Source organism: Miscanthus floridulus, chromosome 19, assembly GCF_019320115.1.
Source record: "Miscanthus floridulus cultivar M001 chromosome 19, ASM1932011v1, whole genome shotgun sequence".
In the NCBI taxonomy this organism is placed as follows: Eukaryota; Viridiplantae; Streptophyta; class Magnoliopsida; order Poales; family Poaceae; genus Miscanthus; species Miscanthus floridulus.
In genome coordinates this window covers 117,400,499-117,426,804 of record NC_089598.1, presented here as the reverse complement: position 1 = coordinate 117,426,804, position 26,306 = coordinate 117,400,499, and the positions used below count along the sequence as shown (strand labels likewise).

The window sequence follows — 26,306 nt, the reverse complement described above, 5'->3', positions numbered from 1 at the left end:
AGAAAAGGGAACATTGCAAAGCAAAGCATGACCAAACAGCCTATATGTAGCACACTACACACTTCCTCTGAAGTTATACACGTGAATGCAAAAACAACAAGAATGTAGGCTGCAGTGTTATCCTAGGCTAGTGCGGCTCTACACAAAATGCACAAGTACTCCCTCCGTTTCCGTTTTCAAATATATGACGTTTATAACAAGCTAATTACTTCATAATATATATCTGAAAAATGAAAATGGAGGACAGGAGGGGACAATGAGCTACTTCATAATATATGTATCTTTGATATGTCGTGTGCACTTACACTCTAGATCAGTTTCTTTCCCTTCCACCTCTTCTAATCGCATATACGTATATGCAGTCATGCATGCACACTGCAGATGGCTTGCACACACGTTGCTTCAATTTGTTCTTCTCATGAGAAGCTGCATGCTTCTGTTAGGACCAAAATACTCGTCGTCCTATGCGGATACCTGCCGAAGTCGACAATGTTTGATCGGAGTTCACATGTTCTTAATATAGCAGCTACAAATCTAACGTACGGCAACAATACCATGGGAGCAGCTTCAGCATACATATCATCTACCAAACATATCTAAGATACATGTCTAATGCATAATCAGCAAAATCGATTGGTCCCAATTATTCAACCGCGCATTGGGGAAACATACAAAGCTACCATGGAAACATACAGAGCTGAATTATTCAACTTCAATTTGGTTTCAATTTCAACCGTGCCATTTCACTCCTCATTCAGATAGGTTTCACACATAATCAGCAAATGTAGGCAAAGAAGTATGTGCAACACATCCAGATTAGCTCCTCATTCAGATAGGTTTCACACATCAAGCATCCAACGCAAGGAAAGAGATGGGGATTATGAGAGGAAGGTACCTGCCGAGCGGCTGTCCTAGCCCCACGCGATGCAGCCAGGGCCCACCGTGCCCGCGCATCTGGCTGCGCCTGAGGCCGAGCTCGTAAAGCTTCGCTGGAGATGGGAGGCCACCGTGAGAGGGAGCGCCACTAGGCGAGGGAGGAGCGCCTGCCAGTCGCCAGCTGAGGAAGGAGCGCCACCGCCATCGGACGAGGGAGGAGCGTCACCACGGCCGGGAGGGACGAGCGCCGTCGGCCGTCGGGGGGAGGGAGCGCCATTGGGCGTCGGGTCACGAGAGAGACGAGGGGAGATTTTTCTTTTTTTATTAGCTGCGGTATCGTAGGGGTCGGAGTGGACAGACTGGACGAACCAAAATAAATATCAGTAGGGGTCGATGCATGATTATTGTTTCCTTCCATGCATGTGGCCTCAGGTGATCGATTGTATTTCCTTCAAAGCAGGCGGAGATCCTTTGAAGAACATCAACATACCTCCCTTCCAGAGCATCATGATTTCGATGCATGATTATTGTTTTCTTCTATGCATGTGGCCTCAGGTGATCGATTTGTTTCCTTTAAAGCAGGCGAGGATCCTTTGAAGAACATCAACGTACCTTCCTTCCAGAGCAGCATGATTTCGATGCATGATTATTGTTTTCTTCCATGCATGTGGCCTCAGGTGATCGATTTGTTTCCTTCAAAGCAGGCGGGTATCGCAGACGTGGGCAGACGGACGAACCAAAATAAATATCGTACAAAAAATATCCACGTTTTATTCTTTTTAGTTGTAGAAAATATGTATAAGTATATATCTGAAGCAGTTAGACGAACAATCCTAAAACCATGCTCGTTTCTCTGAAACTACTAAACCTCACTCAATTACAGTCCAAACCACTTTCATTACCTCAATGGCAACCAAAAAAAAAATGATGATGATCAAACAAAAAAGAAAAGACCGCCTCTAGCCGCGTTTTGTTGTACGCGGCGTTTATTTAATCCAAAGCAGCAGCTTCCTTTTACTTAGGCCGTGTTTAGTTCGGCCCCGGATTCGGCGCCGCCGGATTCCGGGGTACTGTAGCTACACTGTTGAACGCTGTAGCATTTTGTTTTTATTTGGTAATAATTGTCCCATCGTTGACTAATTAGACTCAAAATGTTCGTCTCGTAAAGTACAATCAAACTGTGCAATTAATTTTTGATTTCGTCAACATTTAGTACTCCATGCATGTACCGTAAATTTGATGTGATGGGGAATCTTCTTTTTGCATAGTGCCAAATTCTGGAAAATGAAGGAACTAAACATGGCCTTATTCCAACCCTCTAAGCTCTGGCACAGCTAGTTCCCCCTCCTCGCCCTTTTCTCCTCAATCTCCTCGCTTTCGCTTCGCCGTTCCAACGCCCCCACGGAACATAAAGGCCAAGAAGTGATGGTAGTGGAGTAAAACCACGCGCCCGAGGGAGATAGGGACAGGTTGGTGGAGGACGCGCACCCGGGGTGGAGAGCAGCAGGAGCTCCTGCGGCGAATTCGAGCCGCGAGTGCTCTGGTTCAGGCGGCCGCCGCCGGTGGAATTGTGGCAGACGAGGTGGCCTGTTGGTGCGGCGGGAGTTTGCGAGTAGGGCGGTTCCGGTTGGTGAGTGAGAGAAGGTGTTGTTGGGGGTGTGGATCTGGCCGGCGGCGGGCGATGGGAAGGAAGGACTAGGGCTCGATTGGAGGGAAAGGCGCGATCTTGGGGGTTCCCATGGGCGGATGCTTCTCGCAAGAGGAGCACCGGCTCCAGAGCAGGCCAGGTTCGGGCTCCATGCTTGTTCTACTCCCCTTCATGTATATTTTACTGTATATATCCGTGAGTCCAGGTTAGGCTGGTTACCTGTGTAATTGGGTCGTGGATTAGCTATCAGTTGCTTATGGATTCTGGTAAAATCACTTTGAGAAGGGGGGAAATAATGGATTTTGATTGTTTGGAATGCCCGATTGTAGCATGTTGCTATCTGTGCTTGTGAGCTCATGTAACAAGTGATGGGATATGCCATGCATAGCCTTTTTGGCGCAAATTTTTTCCTATCCAATGTTGTATTTTCATGCTCTATAGTGCCCAATTTCTTTTGTTCGCGCAAACTTTGCATGGTGTAATTTTGCTTATTGATGTCCTGTGGAAGACATGTGGTACCATAATAGACCCATGCGTTGCTTATAGAATTGCATTCTGGGGCAAGGCCTAGTCTAGGGAAAGAATAAGTCAACTGCAGCTCATATTTTTTATGTACAAATAACATCAACTAAGTTCTCAGATAATTTGGTACCTGCTCAGGCGGTGCTTGAACAATTCTGGTAACTTATCTTCAATTGATTCTTGACAAGTTAGTCAAACATGTGTCTCAAATTAATTCTGAAGACAATTAATGGATAAAGCAAACTTTGATAATGGGCAGTTCTGCAGTTGTGTTGATGTCTTCATGAGTTTTAGTAGAAATTGCTTTGTCCAAAAATTCAGGGGAAGACATGACGTGTACTATCCTGCTTATGCTATCTTGTGACCATAAATGCTCTCTTAAAACCATTTTAATCTTCCCTTAAGATCATTATGACTGTGCAGTTATGCTTATGCCTTCGCAGCTGTTCCAAAAGGCCTTCTTATTGGCATGATGCACAATACAGTTCATTTGCATGCACATCATGGAATAATGTGAATAAAAAAAGGAATTGTCTACAGGGACTGAAGGATTGATGATTGCATCTTAAAGAAATGCATTGACTATATGTACAAGCTTTGATCCTCTTCTGATGGTTACTTCTAAAATTTCTATTAGCTGAAGCTGCTGGACCAGACGGAACGCGGAAGTCTAAATCCGATTCTAAAGTTATAGCAAGTGTTCTTGCTCCTCCAAAAGATGTGGTGGACCTGCAAGTAGAAGGATATGGAAATGTGAATATTTTCACATATGACGAATTGAGAGCAGCCACAAAAAACTTCCGACCAGATCAAATTCTTGGAGAGGGTGGGTTTGGAGTTGTTTACAAAGGTGTAATTGATGAAAATGTTAGAGCAGGTTTCCCATCCAGACAGGTTGCTGTGAAAGAACTAAACCCAGAGGGCTTTCAAGGAGACAAGGAGTGGCTGGTAAGTATCATTGTTCTGTTCCTGTTTCTAAACCTTTCTTTGGTAATGTACATTGAAAAAAATTCTTTTTGATTTCTTGCTCATGTGAAATCTTCATGAGGTTAGCTGATCGTATCTTTGAAGACTTACTTAGTGATAATATTTTTCTTTGTAATCTGTATTGGATAGCCATTTTCCTTGCTTACCTTTTAAGAAATAACTTCACATCGCACTAGAGGTAGAAGAGTGAAAACTAGGCTGAAAATCTACTTGCGATTGTTGGAGCACTAATGGTTTCTGATGTGTTTCCAGGCAGAAGTCAACTATCTTGGGCAACTTAGTCATCCAAATCTCGTTGAACTGATTGGCTATTGCTGTGAGGGTTCACATAGACTGCTTGTCTATGAGTACATGGCTTGTGGAAGCCTCGAAAAGCACCTTTTTCGCCGTAAGCTCTAACTGGCTATTTGCACTACCTATTTAACATTCATTGTTCCTCATAGTGTAGGGGTGTATTATTTTTTGCCTTGGGACAAATCATCAGTAGGAAGGAAATTGGTATTTGTTTCAGTGACTATTGTGCATGTTCGCTTAACCAGCCATCTACACTACAAATGTAATCTCCAAATGTTAGGGTTTGTTTTTGAAATGATAGTGGGTAGTATTTGTTTGAACTTGTGGAAGTCTTTGGATCCAACTAGCACATCAATTTATGTACTAAACCCTGTAGCAACGTTGGCCAGGTGATCATGTGATTGGAGTTCTTATGGTAACCTTATTATTAAGAAAATGAAATTAAATATACATTAGTAGATGAATGGAAATAGTTACTGCACCGTCATTACAGTGGATGGTAGTCTTGTATGTGCTGAGTTTAATTTTCAACATCATTGATTGATCTGAAAAGAAGGGCGGGCCTGGATGCAAGCTGGTAGAGTCTTACCGCCTGTGACCGGAAGGTCCCAGGTTCGAGTCGCGGTCTCCTCGCATTGCACAGGCGAGGGTAAGGCTTGCCACTGACACCCTTCCCCAGACCCCGCACAGAGCGGGAGCTCTCTGCACTGGGTACGCCCTTATTGATTGATCTGAAAAGCACGCTTGCTATTTTTCCCTGTAAGAGAAGTTCTTATTCAAGTGGTGACAGGAAAATTTGCTAATCAAGCTTCACATATTTGATTGTTAGTTATTATATCTATATTTCCATTTGAGAGGGCGTTCCCATTGATTTTATCTTGCCTGTACCATTGCAGGGGTTTGCCTTAATATGCCATGGTCAACACGCATGAAGATTGCATTGGGTGCTGCAAGGGGGCTCGAATACCTTCACGGAGCTGAGAGATCCATCATTTATCGAGATTTCAAGACATCAAACATCTTGCTAGATGCGGTTCGTGTTTCATATATTATTTTTAAAGTGTTGATAGTATTGCTTGTATTTATGCTGTATTTCAACTACATGTTTACGGTTGTTTCTGTGTAAAACTTCTTTCATTACCTACCAAATTATATTTTGTAACATATTTTCCAAGGTTATTAAGGCCTCGCTTAAGTGCCGAAGCTGTTAGGTGTTGCCATAGAGGCAAGGTGTCACCCTGTCGCCGTACACACATGCCGCTGCCCGCTTTTGTGCATCTCCCACTCGATTCTGCCTTCTGCTCGATTCCACTGCTGTTCGCTTGATTTCTTCAATCCCTGCTTGCCAATCGCTCAATCAGGAAGGGGACTGTGGTGGTGGTCGGTCTGAGGGCACAGGACAGTGAGGGAAGTGAAAGGAAGCGGAGAGGTTGTGAGCGACGGCGGGGGTGGAGGCGGAGGCGGAGGTGGAAGCGGAACGACGGCTCTGAGAATGAGAGCGCGAGAGATGCAAGAACCAGGGTGATGGCGCTAGATGCTTCTGGATGGTGATGTATATGTAGGGGAGGGGCACATGGGCTGCCTTGTGGGCTGGCCAGCCCACTTCTTACTCCTCTTTCTTCCTTCCTCCATTTTCTTTTCTTTTCTCCTTTTCTTCCTCCTCACGCTGATGTCTTGCATTTCCTTACCTTGGTATGGCGTCGCCTTGCGTCATGCCTCACTTGCCAAAGCGGTAAGGTGGTATTGAGTCGCCACGCCTCGCCTTGCTTCCCTGATAATCCTGATATTTTCACCGCTGAACAATGCTGTGGGATGCTGTGAGCCTGTGACACATTATGTCTATATATCACAATGTGTTTATCTCAACATCTAGAGGAACTACTCTATGAGTGTGTATACATTGTACTAAGTCCCCCGCACATGCAATTTACCGTGCCTCCAAAATGCATCCATGTTTTTTGAGGCTAGTAAAGACACTTAATTACTTTTGCCTTGCCCATCTTGTAGAAACAAAATGTTTTTTTTTAATAAAGGAAGCTTTTATTACTTTCTCAAGAGCAATACATCGAGTTGATACAACAAAGCTTTGAAAAAAACCCACTTCCGGCTTCTGCTTTTCAACAAAATGTTGCACAAGGAATGCTGATCTAAGTTTCTCACTGCAGATCTTGATATGTTATGTATTAATATATACTTCTGATAGCTTCTCATTGCCACTCTTTACCGCTGTTGCAGGATTACAATGCTAAGCTTTCAGACTTTGGTCTCGCAAGAACAGGTCCTAGTGGAGACCAAACCCATGTGTCAACTCGGGTCATGGGAACTTATGGATATGCAGCTCCAGAATATGTCATGACTGGTAAGCAAGGATTTCCTATCATCAAGCTAACAATTTGAGCATAAAAATGACCTTGTTACTCATGGTACTTAATCCAAATATGTTAATCCTCAATCACCAATTAACTTGACGCAGGCCATCTGACGGCACGAAGTGATGTTTATGGCTTTGGAGTTGTGCTTCTAGAGATGATTATTGGAAGAAGGGCTGTGGACAAGAGCCGGCCTAGCCGCGAGCATAACCTAGTTGATTGGGCACGGCCCCGTCCTCGTCCATAACAGGAAGCTGTTCCGAATAATCGATCCAAGAATGGAAGGGCAATACTCCACCAAGGCTGCCATTGAGGTGGCAAGCCTTGCATACCGCTGCCTGAGCCAGAATCCCAAAGGACGACCAACCATGAGCCAAGTTGTTGAGATCTTTGAGGCGGTGCAGAACATGCCTGAGTGCCAAGACATACTCCTCCAGAACAGTATCACAGGTGCCTGTGACGCTCTACGAGGTCCCAAAGGAGCCTGCAGACAGAGTTGAGTTGGAGAAGGCCAAGCAGGAACCGGCAGTAAAGACTGCTGCAATGCCGCCCGTGAATGGAAAGCCAGTCCCCCAGAGCAGGCGAACACGGCCTGGGAATGGCCGGAGCAAGAGCGAGCCATCGTTGGAGTGTAAGATTGTACATCCCGTCACCAGACTCTGACGGACAGCAGCTCGGCCTGGAGGCACTTCGCATCCCCAAATGGAAGCATAAAGGACCCTCCTGATGAGGATTTGTACAAGATATAACACCAGAGCAGTTTTTTTTGACAACGTGAGCCCTCGTTGCTCGCCTTTTGCGCCTGCACCCTTGTTCTCAAAGATAAGTCAGTTATAAATTTTTCTCTGATGGCCACCGGCCACGCTAGGGTTCTTATTCTTCCGATTAGCAATTGTACGTAGAGGAGAGTTGTGATGGAAAGCATGTGTGAGTGCCTGCCAACCTGATACACTTCTTTCTGGGGAGATTTCCACTCCAAAAAAGGAAGTGGAGAGATGTGTCCTGACAATTGGTGCCGTTACCCGTCTGTTGAGTTACTTGTAAAGATGCTTGTTCTTCGTTGTAATCTTGAACAGTCCTGCGGGAAATTGATAGATTATTTACTGTGTTGTCAATTTGTTCAAAACTCCAAGAGCGGTAAGGTTTTTTTGTTCTGTGCACAGCCAGAGTGGTAAGCTCGTGAAATAAGGGGTGGTCCTCTGGAGGAGCAGGAGGCATCTTGGCTCTTTCAAAACGGACTCTGACTCTTCCGTTTTCACTGAAAATAGATGTTTGATAGGGCTCGTTCCGAGTAGCTGGAGCTAAAAAAACAGATGTTGATAGGGCTCCTTTGAAGTAGCCGGAGCTAGAGATGAGTCTTATCAAACATAACCTAAGTGAAAACAAACATGGCCTTTTGATTTTTCTTGTCATTTTGACTTTTTATATTTTGCTATGTATCTAGATATAGCGTATATAATATATGTAGAAAAGACAATGATTTATAATGGTGTTTTAGTTTTATTGTGTCATTTTGGTTTTCTTTATTTGCTATGTATTCAGATATAGTATATATAATATGTATTTGGAAAAAATAAAACGGTTTATAATTTAAAACGAATGGAGTAGTTTTTTCTATTTCTTCTTTAGAATCAGAGTACAAATGTAAATGGCCATATACATGCAAGCATATTTCTAGTTCTATGAACATACGCACATATTCTAATCTCGAGATTGATATACATACATGAACACGCATACTTACTTTTATAAATACACGGACACTGACTGGACACACTACCCTAGGAGAAATATCTAAAAAACAAAGTTGATAGATCTTCGTCCTGTTTTGTTTAGGTTTATTTGGCTGATAAACTATGACTAAAAGTACTGTTGCCTAATTTAATGTGAGAGAAAAATATTATTTATTAGCTGAAAAAATATGATTTATAAGTCAAACAAACCCAAACGAACATGGTGCTTGAAATTAACAAAATCACTACAACCTTTACGATCGCTGCGCATGTCGAGCACGTTGAGTACCAAAAAATACCCTCGTTGGCTCATGAAATAAATCATAAAAAATATAAGCGTCCGTGTAAGTCGATGCATTAACCTAGACAAAGCAATTACATAAAAAATGACCTGATCAGCTGATTAGGTTATTTAGCCGATAATAGTTAACTAGTTAATAACACATAGCTAATATTAGTTAGCTAACTATTGACTAGCTACATATTATCTATAGCTATTTGATCCAAAAGAAATGATTATTATCGGTTAGCCTATCTACATAGAATTTGGATTCATTTCTATCGGTAGCTGGCTAATAGCTCATATCTAATATTAACTAGCTATCTATTAGCTTGCTAATAGTTCAATATTAGCTAGCTGAAGGGTGTTCGGATGCATAAATAATAAAAAATGATGCTAAGGCCTTGTTCGCTCGTCTTATAATCCGTACTTTTTAGCTTGTTTTTTCAACCGGAACAGTGTTTTTCTCTCGCAACAAATCAACCGAAACAGTGTTTCGGCTTATGTTTTCAGCGAAGCGAATAGGGCCTAAGATAACTAATAGCTACTATTATCTCAATTGATTTAACTAGTGAGACAATTATTATCTAGAGGTTCAATTAACAATTAGCTACATATGTTTTGACACAAAAGAGAAAGCTATTAGTAAATATCTAAAGACCAGGACCTTTAGATGAGTGAGCTGCGATTTTATGGATGGATTTTGAAAACTGTAAAGAACTCAAGTTTTATGCGATTCTTCTTTTGTTCTATTTTGGCGTGGTAGGAAAAGTGAAAAAAAAAACACTAGTGGCCTCGATCGGCTTACCATTTCAGTGTATTCGGACTCTTATTTTCTCACAGCAATTTAGTCGCAACCTGTATTTTTTTTAGCTAATTTCAGCCGTGCGAACGCGGCCACTGCCATGTGGGCCATTTTGCGAGAGGAAAGAACACATCGGCTCAAACTTTCAGCACATGCTCGCCAAGTTCCGTCCCCTCATGGCGACGGCGGCGAAGGCAAGGGCGCCGCCGGCCGTGACGGCTTCCACAGCGGCGGCGGCAGTGGTGGAGCGGGAGGAGCACGTGCACTACAAGCACACTGATGCGTGCCACCAACTCCGGTGGACAGCCAAGTAACGGCCCCCTACTTTCTCCTTTCTCTTTTCTTCTTGCATCTCGCCTCGTTTTCTCCTCTAGCGCTTAGGGCTTTGAGCCTGATCCATAGAGCTTTGTTGGTTGATGGGTTTGGCAGGGAAAGCTATGAGTACATGTACGCGCGGCCGTGGAGCTGGGTGGTCGACTTTTATGCCGAGCTCGTGCGCGCCGGCGCCGGCGCCGCGGGGCTCGCCAAGCTATTTGGGAAAGATGAGGTAAGAACAAACATTTTGCCATTGCCACCAGCCACGCTATGATAGACAGGTTGTGATTTTTCTTACTTTCTCGATAGGGACGAAGGAAGAGAATATCGTTTTTTTTTTCCCTGACAATTGTCTATATTGTGCCGAATTGTAATGTCGTCCAGTAAATAGATCTTCTTTTATATGCAGACTGATGATTGAATCAAGCCATACCAGTATTGCACGATTAAAATTTACTCTAGATGTGCCTAACTGCCTATACTGGAATAGCTAAAGAAGCTCCAGGATTCAACTGGGATTTAGATTGATGTGTAGGCCAGATTTTTCTAGAAAAAAAATGTTAGAACTGGCCTATTATTCACATAATATTTCGATTCTGAGAAACTCATTTAGATTTTACTTCACAGAAAGATTACACCCTTTATACTGCTGGAGAAAATTATCTAACACCATCAGAAAAACCAACCGGCAACTCCTTCCTCCAAAGACCGTGGAGGAAGATGGGAGAGAGTAACATTTAAAGTTGTTATTTCGTACCATGGGAGGTCGTTTGATGGCTGGCAGAAACAGCCGGGCCTCAATACTGTTCAAGGGTAATTTTGTTCGACCTATTACTCTTCACTCCATTCACATGTAGTAATGGAAAACAATCACTGGGTACTGTTTTTTAAACTTCTTATTGATTTGCAGGTTAGTGGAGAAACATCTTGGACAATTTGTTGATGAGCGAAAAGCTAAACAACTTGAAGCAAGATCTTTGCCAATAGAAGGCTGTGCAGTTGTTGCTGGGCGCACTGACAAAGGGGTGACTGCTCTTCAGCAAGTTTGCTCATTTTGTTAGTTAACCTTGAGAATACACATATTGTCACTATCATTGTTGTTTTTCCTAATTCTGTCACATTTTAAATTTATTGTGCAGCATATCAACTTCTATAGGCTGACATTTCTTTATTCGGCACTTTTTTTGTTTTTTGTTATTTTTTAAAATTAGATACATGGAGAAAGGATGTGAAATCTGGAGATCTAAAAGGTGCAATAAATGAGGCTGCTCCAGATAAACTAAAACCTTTGCATGTGTCAGAGGTATATTTTCATGTTTTGCCCAATATACCAATGCACTTAATATTGATGCTGCTAGTGATGCCTCCTATCATGTCATTTAATCATACAACAGTCTTAGAGCAGTTTATTTTTGTTCATGAAATTTCTGAGAATGCCAGGACCTCAACTGTAAATGATGCCATGGTCGGTATTAACTTATGACAATTTGCAGGTTGCACGTGAGTTTCATCCTAATTTTGCAGCGAAATGGAGGAGGTACATGTATATTTTTCCTCTTGATGAGGATGCTAACTTGATCTTAGGGAAAGCACAGTCCTCAAAAATACTAGAGAATTCTGAACACAACATAAAACCTCAAAGCTTTGATGTGGCTAAGGTTGACGAAATTCTTAAAACTCTTGCTGGAAAGACATTATCCTACAAGATGTTTGCACGTGATACGCAAGCTTCACGAAGTGTGTAAGTTTCATCCAATCACAAGTTCCTAACATGTGCATTTATAAGTACAAAAATGGGTTCTTACAGATTAATCACTAGCAGTTTTATTTCCTGATCCTGGCATAGATGTTCATCAGAACCATATGAAAATTGGCAGCATTTTTTTTTTCTCGAAAGAGAGTTATGTATCTTTATATTAAGAAGAAAAAAGGGGCAAGAACCCTTACAACACACACCCACACCCATGTTTCTGAGATTACATTCGTGCCCTTCTCTGAAATTGTCTACCATAGTCATCACTACCTGGCAATATGAGTGGGAATGCATGTCTCTATGTTGGCACTTGTTCTCGAGGTCATTAAAGTCACCACTTGTCTCGATGCTCTATTGTTTTTTCAGTGGCCCACCTACAGAATGTTTCATGTTCCATTCCCGAGCTGCAGTGGCCAAACTACATTCTGCTAATGAGGTGAGAGCAGATTATTTTGTCTCTAATTGTTCAATGGTATGCATTTATCAACTGAAGAGCTATGTAGCGTTTGCTTGCTGTGAGTTACTCCACAAATGTGTTGCAGCGTAACACTGGTGCGACAAATTTATTTTTTTGCTGATCCCAGAACAAATGAATATCTGACTAAACCTGGATTGTTAGTTACCACTATTGAATATTTTGATCTAATACTTTCCATACCACCTACATATTTATGGTTTCAACTGAAAGTATTATGTTTGATTTTTGTTTCCCCTTCTCAGGATTACAAAGAAGGTATGATGGTCATGTGTGTTGAGCTAGTTGCGAACAGGTTTCTACGCAAGGTAATACAGCAAGCTATGATGTGACCTTTGGCCTACCTCGATCATCATATGACTACTTGTTCTCACTATATTTCAATGTACAGATGGTCAGGGTTCTTGTTGCCACTGCCATAAGAGAGGCTGCTGCTGGTGCTGGTGACGATGCTTTGCTGAACCTAATGGAAGCCACTGACAGGCGAGCCACAGCACCTCCGGCACCGCCAGAGGGCCTCTGCCTCGTAGATGTTGGTTACGAAGATTTTAATAAACAGAGGTGCTTCATAGTTGATTAAAGAAACTATTCTTTCTAGGGGTGACTGTGTCTGCGTTTGAGTGTTTGTACGTGCCGTTTCTCGCAAAAGGAAAAAGAGTGAAAGTTATTCCATATCTTTTTGTTAGAGGAATACAAGATGCACGGTTGAACAATTGAGGAATTTGGTTACTCCAGGTTGCTGACAAGATAACAAAGCCTCTCGGTTTAGATTTTGGCCCTATATCTGCATGCTTGTTCACTCCGAACATGACCTATTCCGCACCATTCTTTGTATTCACCAATCGAAATTTTGAAGCTGGCGTATAGTAGAGAGCAGTAACGTTGGGCCCATGCTGAGGTGGAAATCAAATTGAAACATATAGGATTTCTGAAGTTAGCACCGCAATTATCTGTCAGGTTTGCACTTGACTAAATTAGCATGTTCGTTTGTTGGTTTCAGTCAGGGTTTATCAGTTATGGTATATTATTTTTCTCTTACAACAAGCCAACATCAACCGAGCTTATCAGTTCATAAATCAACTAGCGAATAGGTTGAATAATTGCATAACCTAATATTATCTGTCAGGTTTCCACTTTGAGCGAATAGTTGCATAACACGACGCACGTGTTTTTTTTGTCAGCAGCTCCTTCGCTGTTTATGTTTTTTTTGTTAGCACCAGCGCCCGGAGGTCCAAACACCTGCATCTGTCCAGACGCCCGTGGCTGCTCCGCTCCGTCCGCTCGGATTCACGTGCCGCCTGTGCCAGCTTTGTTTTCTGCGCTCGCATCTGAACTGCCCGCTTCAGATCAGCTGCCCACGCTGCTCGGATGACTTGTCCCCGCCTCTTTCACTCCGGTGCGATGCCCGTCTCTTCTAGGCCGTCGGGAAGAGTCGCCCCCGAATTCCACAACAACACCACACGGCCTATGCCTCCTCCCCACACCGCCGGTGGCAGCCTGCGCCTCCTCCATGCGTCGGTGGCCGCGGCTTAGCCCTGCCCACCCTCATGGAGACCAATGCCAGCGGCCTGCACTTGCAACATGAAACGCTCGAGTGCAACATACATTTAAAACAGATGAAACATTTAAGACATACGTTTGCAATATGTGTGTGAAACATATGCAACATCCTGATAAAATAATTGCAACATGAAAAAACACTTACTGCAACATAATACTGAAATAGTTGAAACATTTGGAACATACTGTTGCAACATATTTGTGAAAACATATGCAACATACAGATAAAAAACGATTGCAACATACGTCTTTAAACAGATGAAACATTTTGAACAAACACTTACAACATGCTTATGAAACACTTACAACCTATGCAACATCCACTGATCTACTTTTGTAGCATCCATATAAGAAGCAACTTGCAACATACCTTTAAAACGATTGAAACACCTGATGAAATATACATTTGCAACATTGGGGAGGGGAAAGCCTAGGTCGGTCGATTCCAGTCGGCGGCGAGCGGATGGCGCATGAGCACCACCACCACCACCAGTGCCGGGCTTGGGTCGGCGACGACAGGGGGTGGGGGCGAGGAGCAGCCATGGTCGCTGGGTGGGGGAGCTCGGTCGCTTGTGGTGAGAGAGGGTGCCGCCGAGGGTGGGGAGGCGCCGCGCCGGGGTGGAGGAGAGCCACCCACTTCCCTACAACACCACCGCACCACCTCCATAGATCTCGCCATGGACGAGCTTATTACTAGAGAGGACGCTCCCACCAGGAAGGAGTTCACGAACGAGGAAGAGTGAGGGACCTGATCAGAGGATCCATGCTGCGCCACGCCTGAGCTCAAGCGTTGTCGTCTTGAAGGGCTACTGTGCTATGAGAAACACAGAGAGAGGAGGGGAGGGGAGAGGTCAACAAGTGTATGTTTTGGTGAATACTAGTGGGAACTAGAATGATTTTGATGTGTGATGAAAAATGTGGATAAGAATGAGTGGATAGATTGCATAGTTTGGTTGGAAATTACGAGACGAACGTTTTGAGCCTAATTAGTCCATGATTGAGCACTAATTGACAAATAAAAACGGAAAGTGCTACAGTAACCCAAAATTCAAACTTCCCCACCTAAACACGCGCTACATCGAGTTTGCCGCTGTACATTCGGTAAATGGCGTGTGATGCGAACATACGGCAGTCCTGCAATGTGCAGGAATACTTCATGCATGTCGTTTCCAAGTGACCAAGCCATGTTGCTGTTATTTAGTCGGCTATTTTTGGTTGCTACGAGTCGCCTATTTGTAATTTGTGGTTCTTTTTAAAAAAAATATAATTTGGTAGTGTACTTTTGATGCTCTGTCATGCATGTCATCAACTGATTAGAATTTTCCGAGCAGGAGGTCTCAAGCTCGAAGGCATTTTCCTTCAGATATAACTAGAACGCAAGTGACAATCAACACACTTGTTCGGCTTATCCAGAAACCGGTTTTGTTTGGCTTATTTTTTCAGCCGGAATAGTATTTTTCTCTCACAATAATTCAGTCAGAACAGTGTTTTCCAGCCAATTTCAGCCAAATTTCAGCAAACCGAACGGAACCATAACTGGAACGCATGTTTCACATTGCTGATTATAAGATCTCACTAAAAAAGTATTACAGAAGTTTTTTTTTGAGCAAACATCATCTCCACTAGAGAGGAGAGGAAGGCAACAACAAACTGCAAACACAATGTTTAGTGGGTGTTTGGGACTGCTGTGCTCCATGTTTTTCAACTCTGCTCCACGTTTTTTAGCCAAACGATTTCAGCTCCACGCACTCTATCCAAAAAAAAGAAGAGTAAAGCTATGAAATAAGGTGCTCCACAAACTCCAATTTTTTATAAAGCTGCTCCACGATGAAGCTCGTGGAGCAGTCCCAAATAACAAACACCAGCAGTATATATATAGCAAGACACCCCCCCCCCCCCCCCCCCCCACCCCACCCCACACACACACCACACCCACACCCCAAAAAAACGACACGGTTGATTGACACGCGCGCCACAAAACAAAGTACCACCAAGATCTCCACTGCTATTTGCCTTTATCAATCACCTGTCACCAAACAGTCGCAAGAAAAGGGTTGTGCAATGTAATAATCTAATATAAACTAAAGTTACTAGATTTGATCATTAATTTGATTTAAGTATAACTAACACACCAGCACTAGCCTCTACATGTCTGTATCTTCTACTGATGGACAACTGAGATGAAACTGCACTAGTGCGGTGATGGACAACTAATTCGCAAAAAGACAGAAAATCGACAAGCAAATTAGAAAGACAGATGTAATGCAAATTTGAAAACGACAGATTGCAAATATGTTTTGACAAAACTGTGCCAGACGAGCTTCGAAAGAGATCCCTAATTTGATTATAATTGTCGACTGAGAAACAGTTGAAGTATGTATGAACGAGCTAGAATTTGCGTCAAAAAAGAAAATCGGACGGACTAGCTAGAACAAGCGATCTACGTACTCCTATATTATACTATGATGATAGACGCGCAGGATCATCGATCTTCCAGAGCGCAGAGGCCACGGCAACCACACTAGAAGGCCCAGGCATTCTCGCGGCGCACCTCGTCCTCCTCCTCGGGCGTGAATTCGCTCGTGATCCCGAGCGTCTTTCTTATCTGCTCCGGCGTCTTGCCCTTGATCATGTCGGCGATGGTCTGGCAGGTGAGGTTCAGCAGGCCCTCGATCTTGAGGTAACTAGCGGCCGTGACGAGCGAGTAGAGCGTGCCCATGTCGACGCGCACGAACTCCCTGTCGAAGCGCTCTAGGTCCTCCTCACCCTCGGCCGGCGGGGCGGCCTCCGCCGCGGAAGAGCTCGAGCTCGCGGGGGCGTGCTTGTTGCAGTACTCGAGCACCTTGGCGAGGGTCTTTGCGTCGACGTCGGGGAGTGTGATACCGTCGCCGCTAGCGTCGGCTCCGGCCTCGTCGATCATGCGGCGCACGGTCTGCGACAGCAACGCCGCCGCCTCCCTCACCTCGAAGCGCGCGCTGTTGTCTGAGCTGACGAGCACGATCGTCTTCTCCCCGCTGCTGGTGCCGCCGTCGCCGCTAGAGTCCGCCGCGGCAGCCATCGCCGCCGCTGCTTGCCTCGTCAGAGTCGCCCTGGGTCGCCGGATAGGTGGCTTGGTGAGTTGGTGGTCTGGTCTCTCCTGAGATTTAGTACTCCGTAGAAGATTGGAAATCAGATTTAGTAGTAGATTGGATTATCGGAAATCAGGACGTGCCTCGGGGAAGCGAAAAGAGGCTCGTGAAGCGAAAATTGGAAATCAGGCCGTGACGGGCTGGCGGCCCCAGCTAAAATCTTGAAGTCGTTCGTGTCAGGTAAAAGAGTTTCTTCGAGCCACGCACGCCCCACGCGAAAGGCTAAACGCGAAAGACGGGCTGACCGAAAAATACTTTTTTTTAGGGGACCGCAAAATACTTTTAGCGCTGTTAATGTTGATCAAGGTAATTCTTTACTTAAAAAATGAGGTAATGGACGATAGACTAATTATTGATTGTTGATGAATGTTGAATGAATACTATAAAATGGATTAGGAGATATGTTCTTCAAGAGCCCTGTATATGTATTTGAGTATATGGCCATGTTCGGCTTACCCCATATTCGACTTGTTCGGCTTCTTTTTTCAGCCGTAACAGTGTTTTTCTCTCACAACAATTCACCCGGAACAATGTTTTTCAGCCAGTTTCAGCCAAGTTTCAGACCAGCAAACGAGGCCTATATATGTTCATGAATTTTTCTTAATTACATGTTTTCTGTGCATAAGTAATTATAATCTCTACGGGTTCGTTTGGATGTAGACATTGGAGACCGTAGAATTGAATTGGGTTTAATACCAAATTATCAATAGTATTGGAATAGCCCCAATTCAAATATTGTTGTTTGGATGGCCATTGAATCAACTTTTGGAATTCTATGAAGTAGGTCAAATCCATTTCATGTTTGGATGCAAAAGCATGGACTTGAAAATCCTCTCCTCTCTCTCACACGCCCGAGGATCTCTGTGGTGGGTGGAGTTGGGCATAACTCAGGCGGATGTCAACGGCGGCTATGGTAGGGTGATGCCTGGCGACGGCCATGGCGGGGTGGAGTCCCCTCGACGGTGGCCATGGCTGGTCAGATCTGGGTGGAGCTCGGGCAGAGCGTGATAGAGGCCATGGTGGGGAGTAGTTGGGCACCTCTACTATGGCCATGGCAGGTTGGAGCTAGGTGGAGCTCAACAGAGGCCATGGCAGGGAGCTCGGGCAGAGTGCGATGATGGAGGCCACGACGGGGAGGAGCTAGGCCCCTCGACGGCAGCCATGGCACGCTGGAGCTGAAGGAGGAGGAGGAGGAGACCACCGGATCGACGTTACCACCGGCAGATTGACAAAGACGGAGGAGCTCGGTTTGTTAACTTCAGAGACGAGGGTGGAAGATGTGGCAGAGCTTGGTTCTTCGGCGTCGGAGACGGAGCAGGACTAGAGCGAAGAAGCTCAATCGCTGGTGTGAAAGACGGAGGAGCTCGGTCCATGTCCTCTCGTGGACTTTGGGGTGAGGCTTCGTATTGAGGAACAGGGCATGGAGGTGCTGCGAATACCGGTTGGTATTGAACTTGATTTCCACTTTCGAATTCCAAACCATCCATTCAGTGCTAGCTAATACCAATTCCAAATTCGGTGGTTGAATATCTACATCCAAACGCAATGTAAATGAAATAGTTCCTGCTATAGCTTACTATAGTTTTTTATAGCTTTTGGAGGAGTTTGACACTAAAAGGCTTAGCCCGCTATTTAAAACTTCATACTTCAACACCCCATCGTTACTTATGCACCAAAGTGCCTAACAAAATGTTTGTCACTAGCACATCGATTTAGTGCTAGTTTGAATCTAGAAGATGGCTGCCGAGCTAGAGAAAATATAGCCTAGACACTGTCCAACCCTGTTGCCCCATTTGGTTTCTGCTCATTGCCGCCACCTAAGCATAGTTATTAGAACCAGACTAGATATCAAACTGGTTGAGATCTCAATTTACGGTTTGATTGGTTCAAACCGTTGAACCGCCCGCTCAAAGCCTTTAATAATAATAATAATAATACATGTATGCAAAACACAAAAGATTGTGTAGCTCAGTGGTGGGAACTCTTCTTTGCACTTGGTGCCCTACCTTTTTTTGTGTATTTTCACGACCCACGCATGACTTGCTCTGCTCAGCGCGTCACGTTCGGTTTGTTAGCAACTCATTGGGGGTGGCTTTTATTGGTTTTTGAGGAAAAAACGGCGGTTCCTTCGGTCTATTGCTAGTTTGATTGTATATCAATCTTTTAAGTGAATCGAACAATTGGGGTTCTGTCGTTCTGGTTCCGATTTTTTCTGGTCGGACCATCGATTCGGCCTGTTTCTAATAACTATGCACCTAAGCCCTCAGTCTGTAAACAAATCTATCTGGAGGTGATGTGGTGGCAGGGCGAATTTTTTCCTCACCTGGAGAACCCTTCTCTCCATTAGGTGTTATGGCGGTCTTGACTTTAGTGCTCGCTCAGGGCGCTGGGAATAGATTTCACGCCCTAGCTACTGATCTGTCGCCTCTACTGGCATGGTGCATACTGCCTAATCTCCTTGGTGGTGAAGTCAACAATAACCATGGTTTGTTAGTCTTAGCCCGGTGACCGCCGATCTGCCATTGTGTTGCTGTCTCTACTTTCCCCCAGGATCACTTGAGAGTGCATACTGCCTAATCTCCGTGGTGGTGCAGTCGACAATAGCTAGGTTTGTTAGTCTTAGTCCGGTGATCATTGGTCATCTCTTGGTGGTGTCAGGATGGATGCGTTGTTAGTCATGTCGGTGTACATGCAGAAATTCTAGGTTAATGGTCAGCGCCTGGGGAAGTGGGCGGTGGGATTTGTCATCAGGGCCTAAGGCAATATTACTGTTAGAATGCACGTTTAGATCCAGACCCAAACGGATCTACCAACCAAAGGACATGGAAGCTTAAACATCATAGAGAAAATACGCAAGTGAGAACAATGTTTTAATAGTGTCAAACCTGACATCAAACATTCTTTAATATATAATGATTAATAGAACAATGTTGACAGTGTGCAATTACAATTCTGTAGTAGTCATATACAAAGACCTTTTCCTCACGCTAGGTACTTCCTATTCTGTTGGATGAGCTTGTCGACTACAATGTTGTAGGTCTTCTCGGTAGGATGGAAGCCGTCCCAGAAAATATAATCGATTGCATTTGGACATGCATTGTGATATGCAATGAATACGGCAGCACTTAACACTGTGCTACCACAACAACCTTCTTTGACCTCCTTGAAACCTACATAATTGTGACACAATATTCAGTACAAAAAGTATTCTAATGACAATATGTCAAATAACATCTCTTTAGGAAGAAGAGAAAATACCAACTATCATCATATTACACATGATTTTTATTACATAGATCATGCAACTGCAAAGATTATTATTTGTCATATATTCTCCAGCTAAACTAAGTGCGTGTACCTACTTAATACAAAGAGTAGAACCTTCACCTAAAAGTATCTACATCCTTTTAGCGGTCAATTTTTAGATGGTATGCCAATTATAAGATTTGTTGTCTAAATTTATAATTTAAAATTGTAAATGCAAGAATATCATGTTATTAAAACAAATGAAAACATAAAACTCACCATAAAAAACTGGATTCTGAATAAGGTCAAGTAGAATGTAGTATATATCAATATAAACAAACTTTGACCCATAACCATTCCATTCTGCATTTAGTCTATCTATTTCCTTTGAGATCTTTGAATTAAATAATACTGATGCTTGATTCCTTAGTGGCTTGCATTCCCTTGATGGACTTCCTCCAAGTATTATTTGAGATGGACAGCAGCCTAATGGTGGAACACCAACAACTCCAATTTTCTTAGTTCCCATATTGTTCAGAGTCTGTACAGAAATGGAGCATGAATGTTTGTGTACTGAGAAAATGGATTTTACTAATATAATCGCATGCCACATTGAACTTATAAATTAAATATAATCTTTTGTTTGCCAAAGATTAAAAAAGTCTATGTCTTGCATGTTTTGTGTAGCACAGTTCATGTTGTAATAAAAACATGTGTAGTGCATGCAGGGATAAATTCTACTGCAAACATAAGGGAATTAAAAAAATGTCTAAATGCACAAATAAATTGTCAAAGTGTGATGAAGCTTTTATGAATATAGAGACGATGGAACATAGAAAAGACATATTAAAAAGTTTCATATAACTCATTCTCAAAGAATTTAGATATTCAAAATCGTAGCAATTACCATTGTGAAGTTGATAGCCGAAGAGACAAGAAAGTCAATATAAGAAGGAAGGTCATATTCATGGCGTCTTAAAGGAACCGCAAAATAGTTATTTACAATATCATTGGCCCCCATGATTGTAAAGAAGATGGCTTTAGAGATAACATGTGTCATCTTCTCCTCTCCAACAATAGCTGCTACCTTCTTGTAGTCATGGGATAATTCAAGTTGCTCCGCACTCGACCTGGCAGTCTACATGCATTTGTATTCCTTGATTTATGGATATGGAGTGGTGATATTATTCATAGAAACAATTAATTCTATTTTCAGATTGTAATTACTTGATATGTGAAAAGAAAAGAAATGGTACCGAGAGCGTAGATGTGAGTGGATCATATCCACTGCCTCCAGAAGCAAAGGCCACACCAGTGAGTAGGCCATTTGGTTGAAGGTCGTCAGCAAGGTAAGGAGGCAGTAGTTCCTTAACACCCAACTTAGAAGCTGCTCACAAATAATTATAATAATATATATAATAAGAAAGAATGAAGTTTTATTAAGGATATAAATGGAGCTAGCTCTGACAGTATATATTTAAGAAATCAATCATATGCTTCATGATCAAACTAAAACTACAGATGCCTTAGCTCTGTTTTTCTACTTCGTGCTGTACACACATGTATTCACAACATACTATTGGCAAATATGGAAATCAAATCACCATTGGAATCAAGATTATCTAGAAAAAGAAAGAAAATGAGATGAAGAGGAGGGAATAAAGAAGAAATATGAAATCAAAATCCAACGGGGATCAACTTTGACAACTCCAACTCCGACAAACTCCTCTTCTTCTCTGGTGACCATCTTGTCTTCTCTGGTGAAGAATCTAGCTCGGGTTAGGGTTACAGAGTTGGGTTTTGGGGATGGGGAGGGAATCATTGGCTTCTAGGTCAAAAGGGATGCCTAGGGAGGCAGCCAGACCACAGATGGTGATGATGTGTCGGCCGAATGGTGGGCACTGGTAGCGCCACTGCTGAGATGGTGTTGGAGGCCTGCTGGAGAGGGTCGGTGGCGCATTGGATCCATAGGAATTGTGATGGCATGATGGAGGGCTACAGATATAGGGGCGATGGTGCCATGTCGGATCAGGAGGGAGGGGGGGGGGGGTGCGGGGGAGGCGGAAGCCGAGGAAGGGAAAGGTAAAAGTGGTCCTCAATCATTAGCATCACTACAACATTTATAGTAGTTGTGGCTGTGGCGCCTTCAAAGCCGGGAACTGTGATGGTAGAGGCTTGGGATCAAATTCAAGCAAGTTATGGCGAAGGAGGAGGGGGGAAGGGATGGGAAAAGGGACGATGCTTGTTGACATCTAAGGCAGCGACAACAAGGTGGGATGCAGGGATGGCATGGTTGCGAGGAAGAAGAGAACATGCGAATAGAATGGGGTACAATGACATGATTTGTTTTTTCAAGAGGTTGGTGTGGGGGCTCTTGCATTGTCCTAGTCTTCTCCTTTTGAAATTTCATGTAAATAAACATAGCGGCCATAATTCTTAGACCTTGGCTAACCTCTTTGAAAAATGATGCAATTCTAAATCTATCTCTAGCCAAACTTTCTAAAGCTTGACTGAATTTATAGAAAAAAGAGTATGAATATTTGTAACACAAAACAGGTATACTATTAAAATATATCTAATCACATGATTCTGTATAATAAATATTGATACTTTTTATCTAAATTTAGTTAACTAAAAAATACTTCGGTTTGGTACTATTTTAAAATTGAGTTCTTTTCCGGAGGGAGTAAATGCCGCCCATTATGCTTTTAGTAGCTACCATCTCGAACCTCCCCTGCATCATGTTATCATGCATTTAAAGTTTGGTGAAGACAGAGCTACGGCAGGACTGCAGAAGCCAGAATTATTCAAGCTAATATAAGATATGGCAGTATGGAAAACGTGACATTGTTTTCTTAACGTGAAATGGTATTTTGTTCGTAAAATTTTTGTATATACATTTCTGCTGGTTGTTTCAAAATATTTCCTAGAATCATTTGAAGACTCATGAGATAACTAAAATAACTTATGTTTAATGCCCTGTGTCCGGCCCATACTTGGGCACCAGTATGGCAGTATGGCCATTCGTAATAATCTGGCCCACTCTCGATATTAATTGCTTTTTTAAGACAAAATGACTAATATACGAATTTATCAAACTAGTTCAAGAGTATATTGTCTTAAAACCAGCTGTTTAGTTTATTTTAAGAAGAGAAACAGTGACTTCATTGGCTTTTAGTTTATTTTAAGAAGAGAAATAAAAAAATTATTGCAGTGTACGAAGGAGCCGGAGCTATACTAAATATGGCCTTAGACTCATTATAGAGAATTCATTTAGAAAGTTAGTTTGAGCACCTTTAAAGTTTTGACAGTATTCTTAAATACTCCCTCTGTTTCAACAAATTATTAGTTCGTTCTGATTTTTCTACGTACTCTACATTGTTTCTACTATTGTCTAGATGTAGACTATGACTAATAAATACATAATTGCTATGCATCTAAAAAGTCAGAACAACTTACAATTTAAAACAGAGGAGTATTTAATTAATAAGTATGCATATTTCTGCTACCATGCATGTAAAAGCTGTTTGGATGGCGGCTGCAAAAGGTTGTCGGAGCCATGCCGCGCCACCAGGCATCCGATTTTGGACGCCTAGGGCCAAGATCTCTTGCCTGGCTAGGCTAGGCAATGCCTGCCAGGGTTCCATGCAAACGTGCCCCTGTATAGCGATTAGATGATGATAGGCACCTTATCAAACACCACTAACTTTATACCGCCGTCTTGTCCTCTTGATAGATTTGCCATTTTAACCTCTTCCACTCCATGCAGTGCCTCCAGCCAACAAGTACTATCATGCATGAAAAAGATTTAAACGCCATATGATGCCAACATACCTAATAGGTCTCCGGGGTCAAGACCATTGGAGTACCTCCCCGGTGGCAACCCCGCCGGGGAAGTCCTGCCCGTACGGAGGGAAGTTGGCCTTCGCCTCCGTCAGCCGGTGGTTGTTGTTGCCAGGATCGACGATGCAGGCTAGACGAGACGCCATTATTGACTGCCTCGCACCTTGTTGACATAGCTTGTTTCTCTCACTCGTAGTCGCAGCAGCTGTATGGGTGGATTTTTTTTTAATTTTAACACTTTTTGTAAACTAATTTTAAATCTAACATTGTTTTTTTTTCAAAACTAACACTTTTGGCCACGCCTATTGCCATGGCGCGGCGAAATGCCTGTGCCGCGCCATGCATGGTGGCGCGGCGGGTGGCTAACGTGGCGATGACCGGAAATGCTGACCGATGACGTGGCAGGGCTTGCGGCGCCACCGATCTTGGCGCGGCTCTGCCACGCCCTGATAGGTGGCGCGGCAGAGCCGAATAAAAAGGCCCACCTGCCCGAGCAGCAAGCCCGCCTGCCCGAGCCCGCCCGCGCCTAGCCGCCCGCCGCTGCACCAGCGTCAGCCCGCTTGCCCGCGGCCGCCTCCCTCCCTCCTCGGCCTCGTTCAAGATAATAACACACTTTTTTCGTTTGAATGGTGGATAAGAATATTATGAATGGGAGTTAAGGTTAGGAGGAAAATTATGTTTGGGAACTATGGGCTACGGTTTGGAAGAAGATATTAGTTTGATTTTATCAATGTTAATGTTAATTATTTAGTTAGAATTATGTTTACCATGTATATTTTTTTGCTATAAGTGTTGGTTATATTATTTTAGTTGCAATGCAAATGATTATATTTTACAATAATTTGCGTTGTTTTGATTGATGTTTAATTTGAACCATTTTATTAGATGGAAGACATGTTTCGTGAGCAGTTGTGGTGAAAATGGGATCGTCCTAGAGAATTGTACCCCGACGAGTCTAGCAAAGATGCCCTCGTCCCTCCTGGCCTCCCTGTCCCTAACTGTGACTATGGTCGTCCGGCCGACGTGTTTCAATCGAGACATCCGGACACAGCGGCTCATTGCTTCTACACATGCAGTCGTTTTAATATAAGTAATTGTTTCCGTATGTTTTTTTCTTAATTTGTATTACTAGGTTACTACTATTTTGTTGGAATTTTGTTGTGTAGACCTATGAGAGGTGCTTTTTTTAGTGGATCGACGGTGCAGACAAGTTTGACCCCAGGTCCTCCTTTTCAATGATTGGTGGAGAGGGCGACATCCACGAGAGCACTTTGAGCGGTGGGTTCCACCTCCCCCTAACCCCCCTCTAATGACGGCTAAGGAGAAGCACTTAGCTGCAGTTAGACGACTCGAGGAACCTCCTCTGTGCAATTGCGGAGATCGAGCTATGATAAACCCTGAGAATACGTTGGAGTTTGTGTGTCCAAACAAGCACGAAGTAAGTGCAAAGTGTATGTGTTGAAATATTGAGCTATATGTGTTCATGTACTAATGTTAATTTATTTAGGTGTTTTCAATGGCGAAGTGTCGTTTCAAGGAGTGGTTGTATGATCCTAAGAACCAATGGTCGGAAGAACCTCCAAAGGCAAAGCAAAAGAAGAAAGAAATGTTAATTTACAAAGCACCTCCAGTCAAGTGCGAATGTGGTGTTAAATCCAACTACGGTCTAGTCCCTTCGGAGCTTGGAATATGCCATTATTGCGGCCATATGGTTGACTATGATTAGGTTGGTTATTTTTGTGGTAACCATGAAATCGTATTTTGTTTCTTTTGCTAAGACATATAAGATATAATTTTTCGTTTGAATAGAGCACTAGGAAATGCAGGTGGGAATGCTATGATGGTCAAGCTAAGTTCTTGGATGAACTGAAGGGGAAGCAAGTAATTGCACGGAAGAGAAGATACGGACCTGACTACGTCAACCTATTCGTTAAACATCACAAAGACAAGATGTGTGAGTTTGCTAGACAGCGCGGTATTTGTAACCCGATTGATATTGTGCTTGACAAATGGGGATTAGAGAGACGGATGACGTTAGAGGAGAAGAGGGCAAGGAAGGAGGCAAGGGAGAAGACAAGAGTACAGATGCAGGTCTTGAATGAGCATGTTGTTGCATTATGTGCCAGTGAGTTTTTGAAAGCCTTTTTTTCGTTGCCTGATTTTAAATATAATATAATCGCGTTGCTAACTGATTGCATTTTATACATGAAGGGATTGGATGCAGCGAGGAACATGCTACAGAGGTGGCTCATGCAAGGTACGAGGAAAAGAAGTTAGATGAACACAGAAAGTGAGCTAGTCGTACCGTTGAATCATCGATTGTGTTGTCTGATGAGGGGGACAAGGATGAGGATGACACTGCTAGACTCAACGAGCTCATCGCTCTAGCTGAGGCAGGCTTACAAGCGGAGGAGGAAGAGAACGTGATCTTGTCTCAGGCCGCAGATGAAGCGGAGGCCGCTTACTACAGGC

At 43.3% G+C, this 26,306-nt stretch overlaps 1 protein-coding gene and 3 pseudogenes across 1 annotated transcript; 2 read left to right on the top strand and 2 right to left on the bottom strand.

Moving 5' to 3' along the window:
• Positions 1-2,193: 2,193 nt before the first annotated feature.
• On the top strand, positions 2,194-7,762 carry LOC136527481 (probable serine/threonine-protein kinase PBL17; annotated as a pseudogene).
• A 1,863-nt stretch (positions 7,763-9,625) lies between these two features.
• On the top strand, positions 9,626-12,910 carry LOC136527482 (uncharacterized; annotated as a pseudogene).
• Positions 12,911-16,138: 3,228 nt separating this feature from the next.
• On the bottom strand, positions 16,139-16,675 carry LOC136525207 (SKP1-like protein 1). The gene has a single exon (XM_066518197.1). The coding sequence runs from the start codon at positions 16,673-16,675 to the stop codon at positions 16,139-16,141; it is 537 nt and encodes a 178-aa protein (XP_066374294.1).
• Positions 16,676-19,727: 3,052 nt separating this feature from the next.
• LOC136526684 (GDSL esterase/lipase EXL1-like) lies at positions 19,728-23,980 on the bottom strand (annotated as a pseudogene).
• Between the last annotated feature and the right edge of the window lie 2,326 nt (positions 23,981-26,306).

Bases quoted from the DNA above. Each gene is read 5' to 3' on its own strand.
- LOC136525207 (XM_066518197.1), bottom strand. From the start codon at position 16,675: ATGGCTGCCGCGGCGGACTCTAGCGGCGACGGCGGCACCAGCAGCGGG.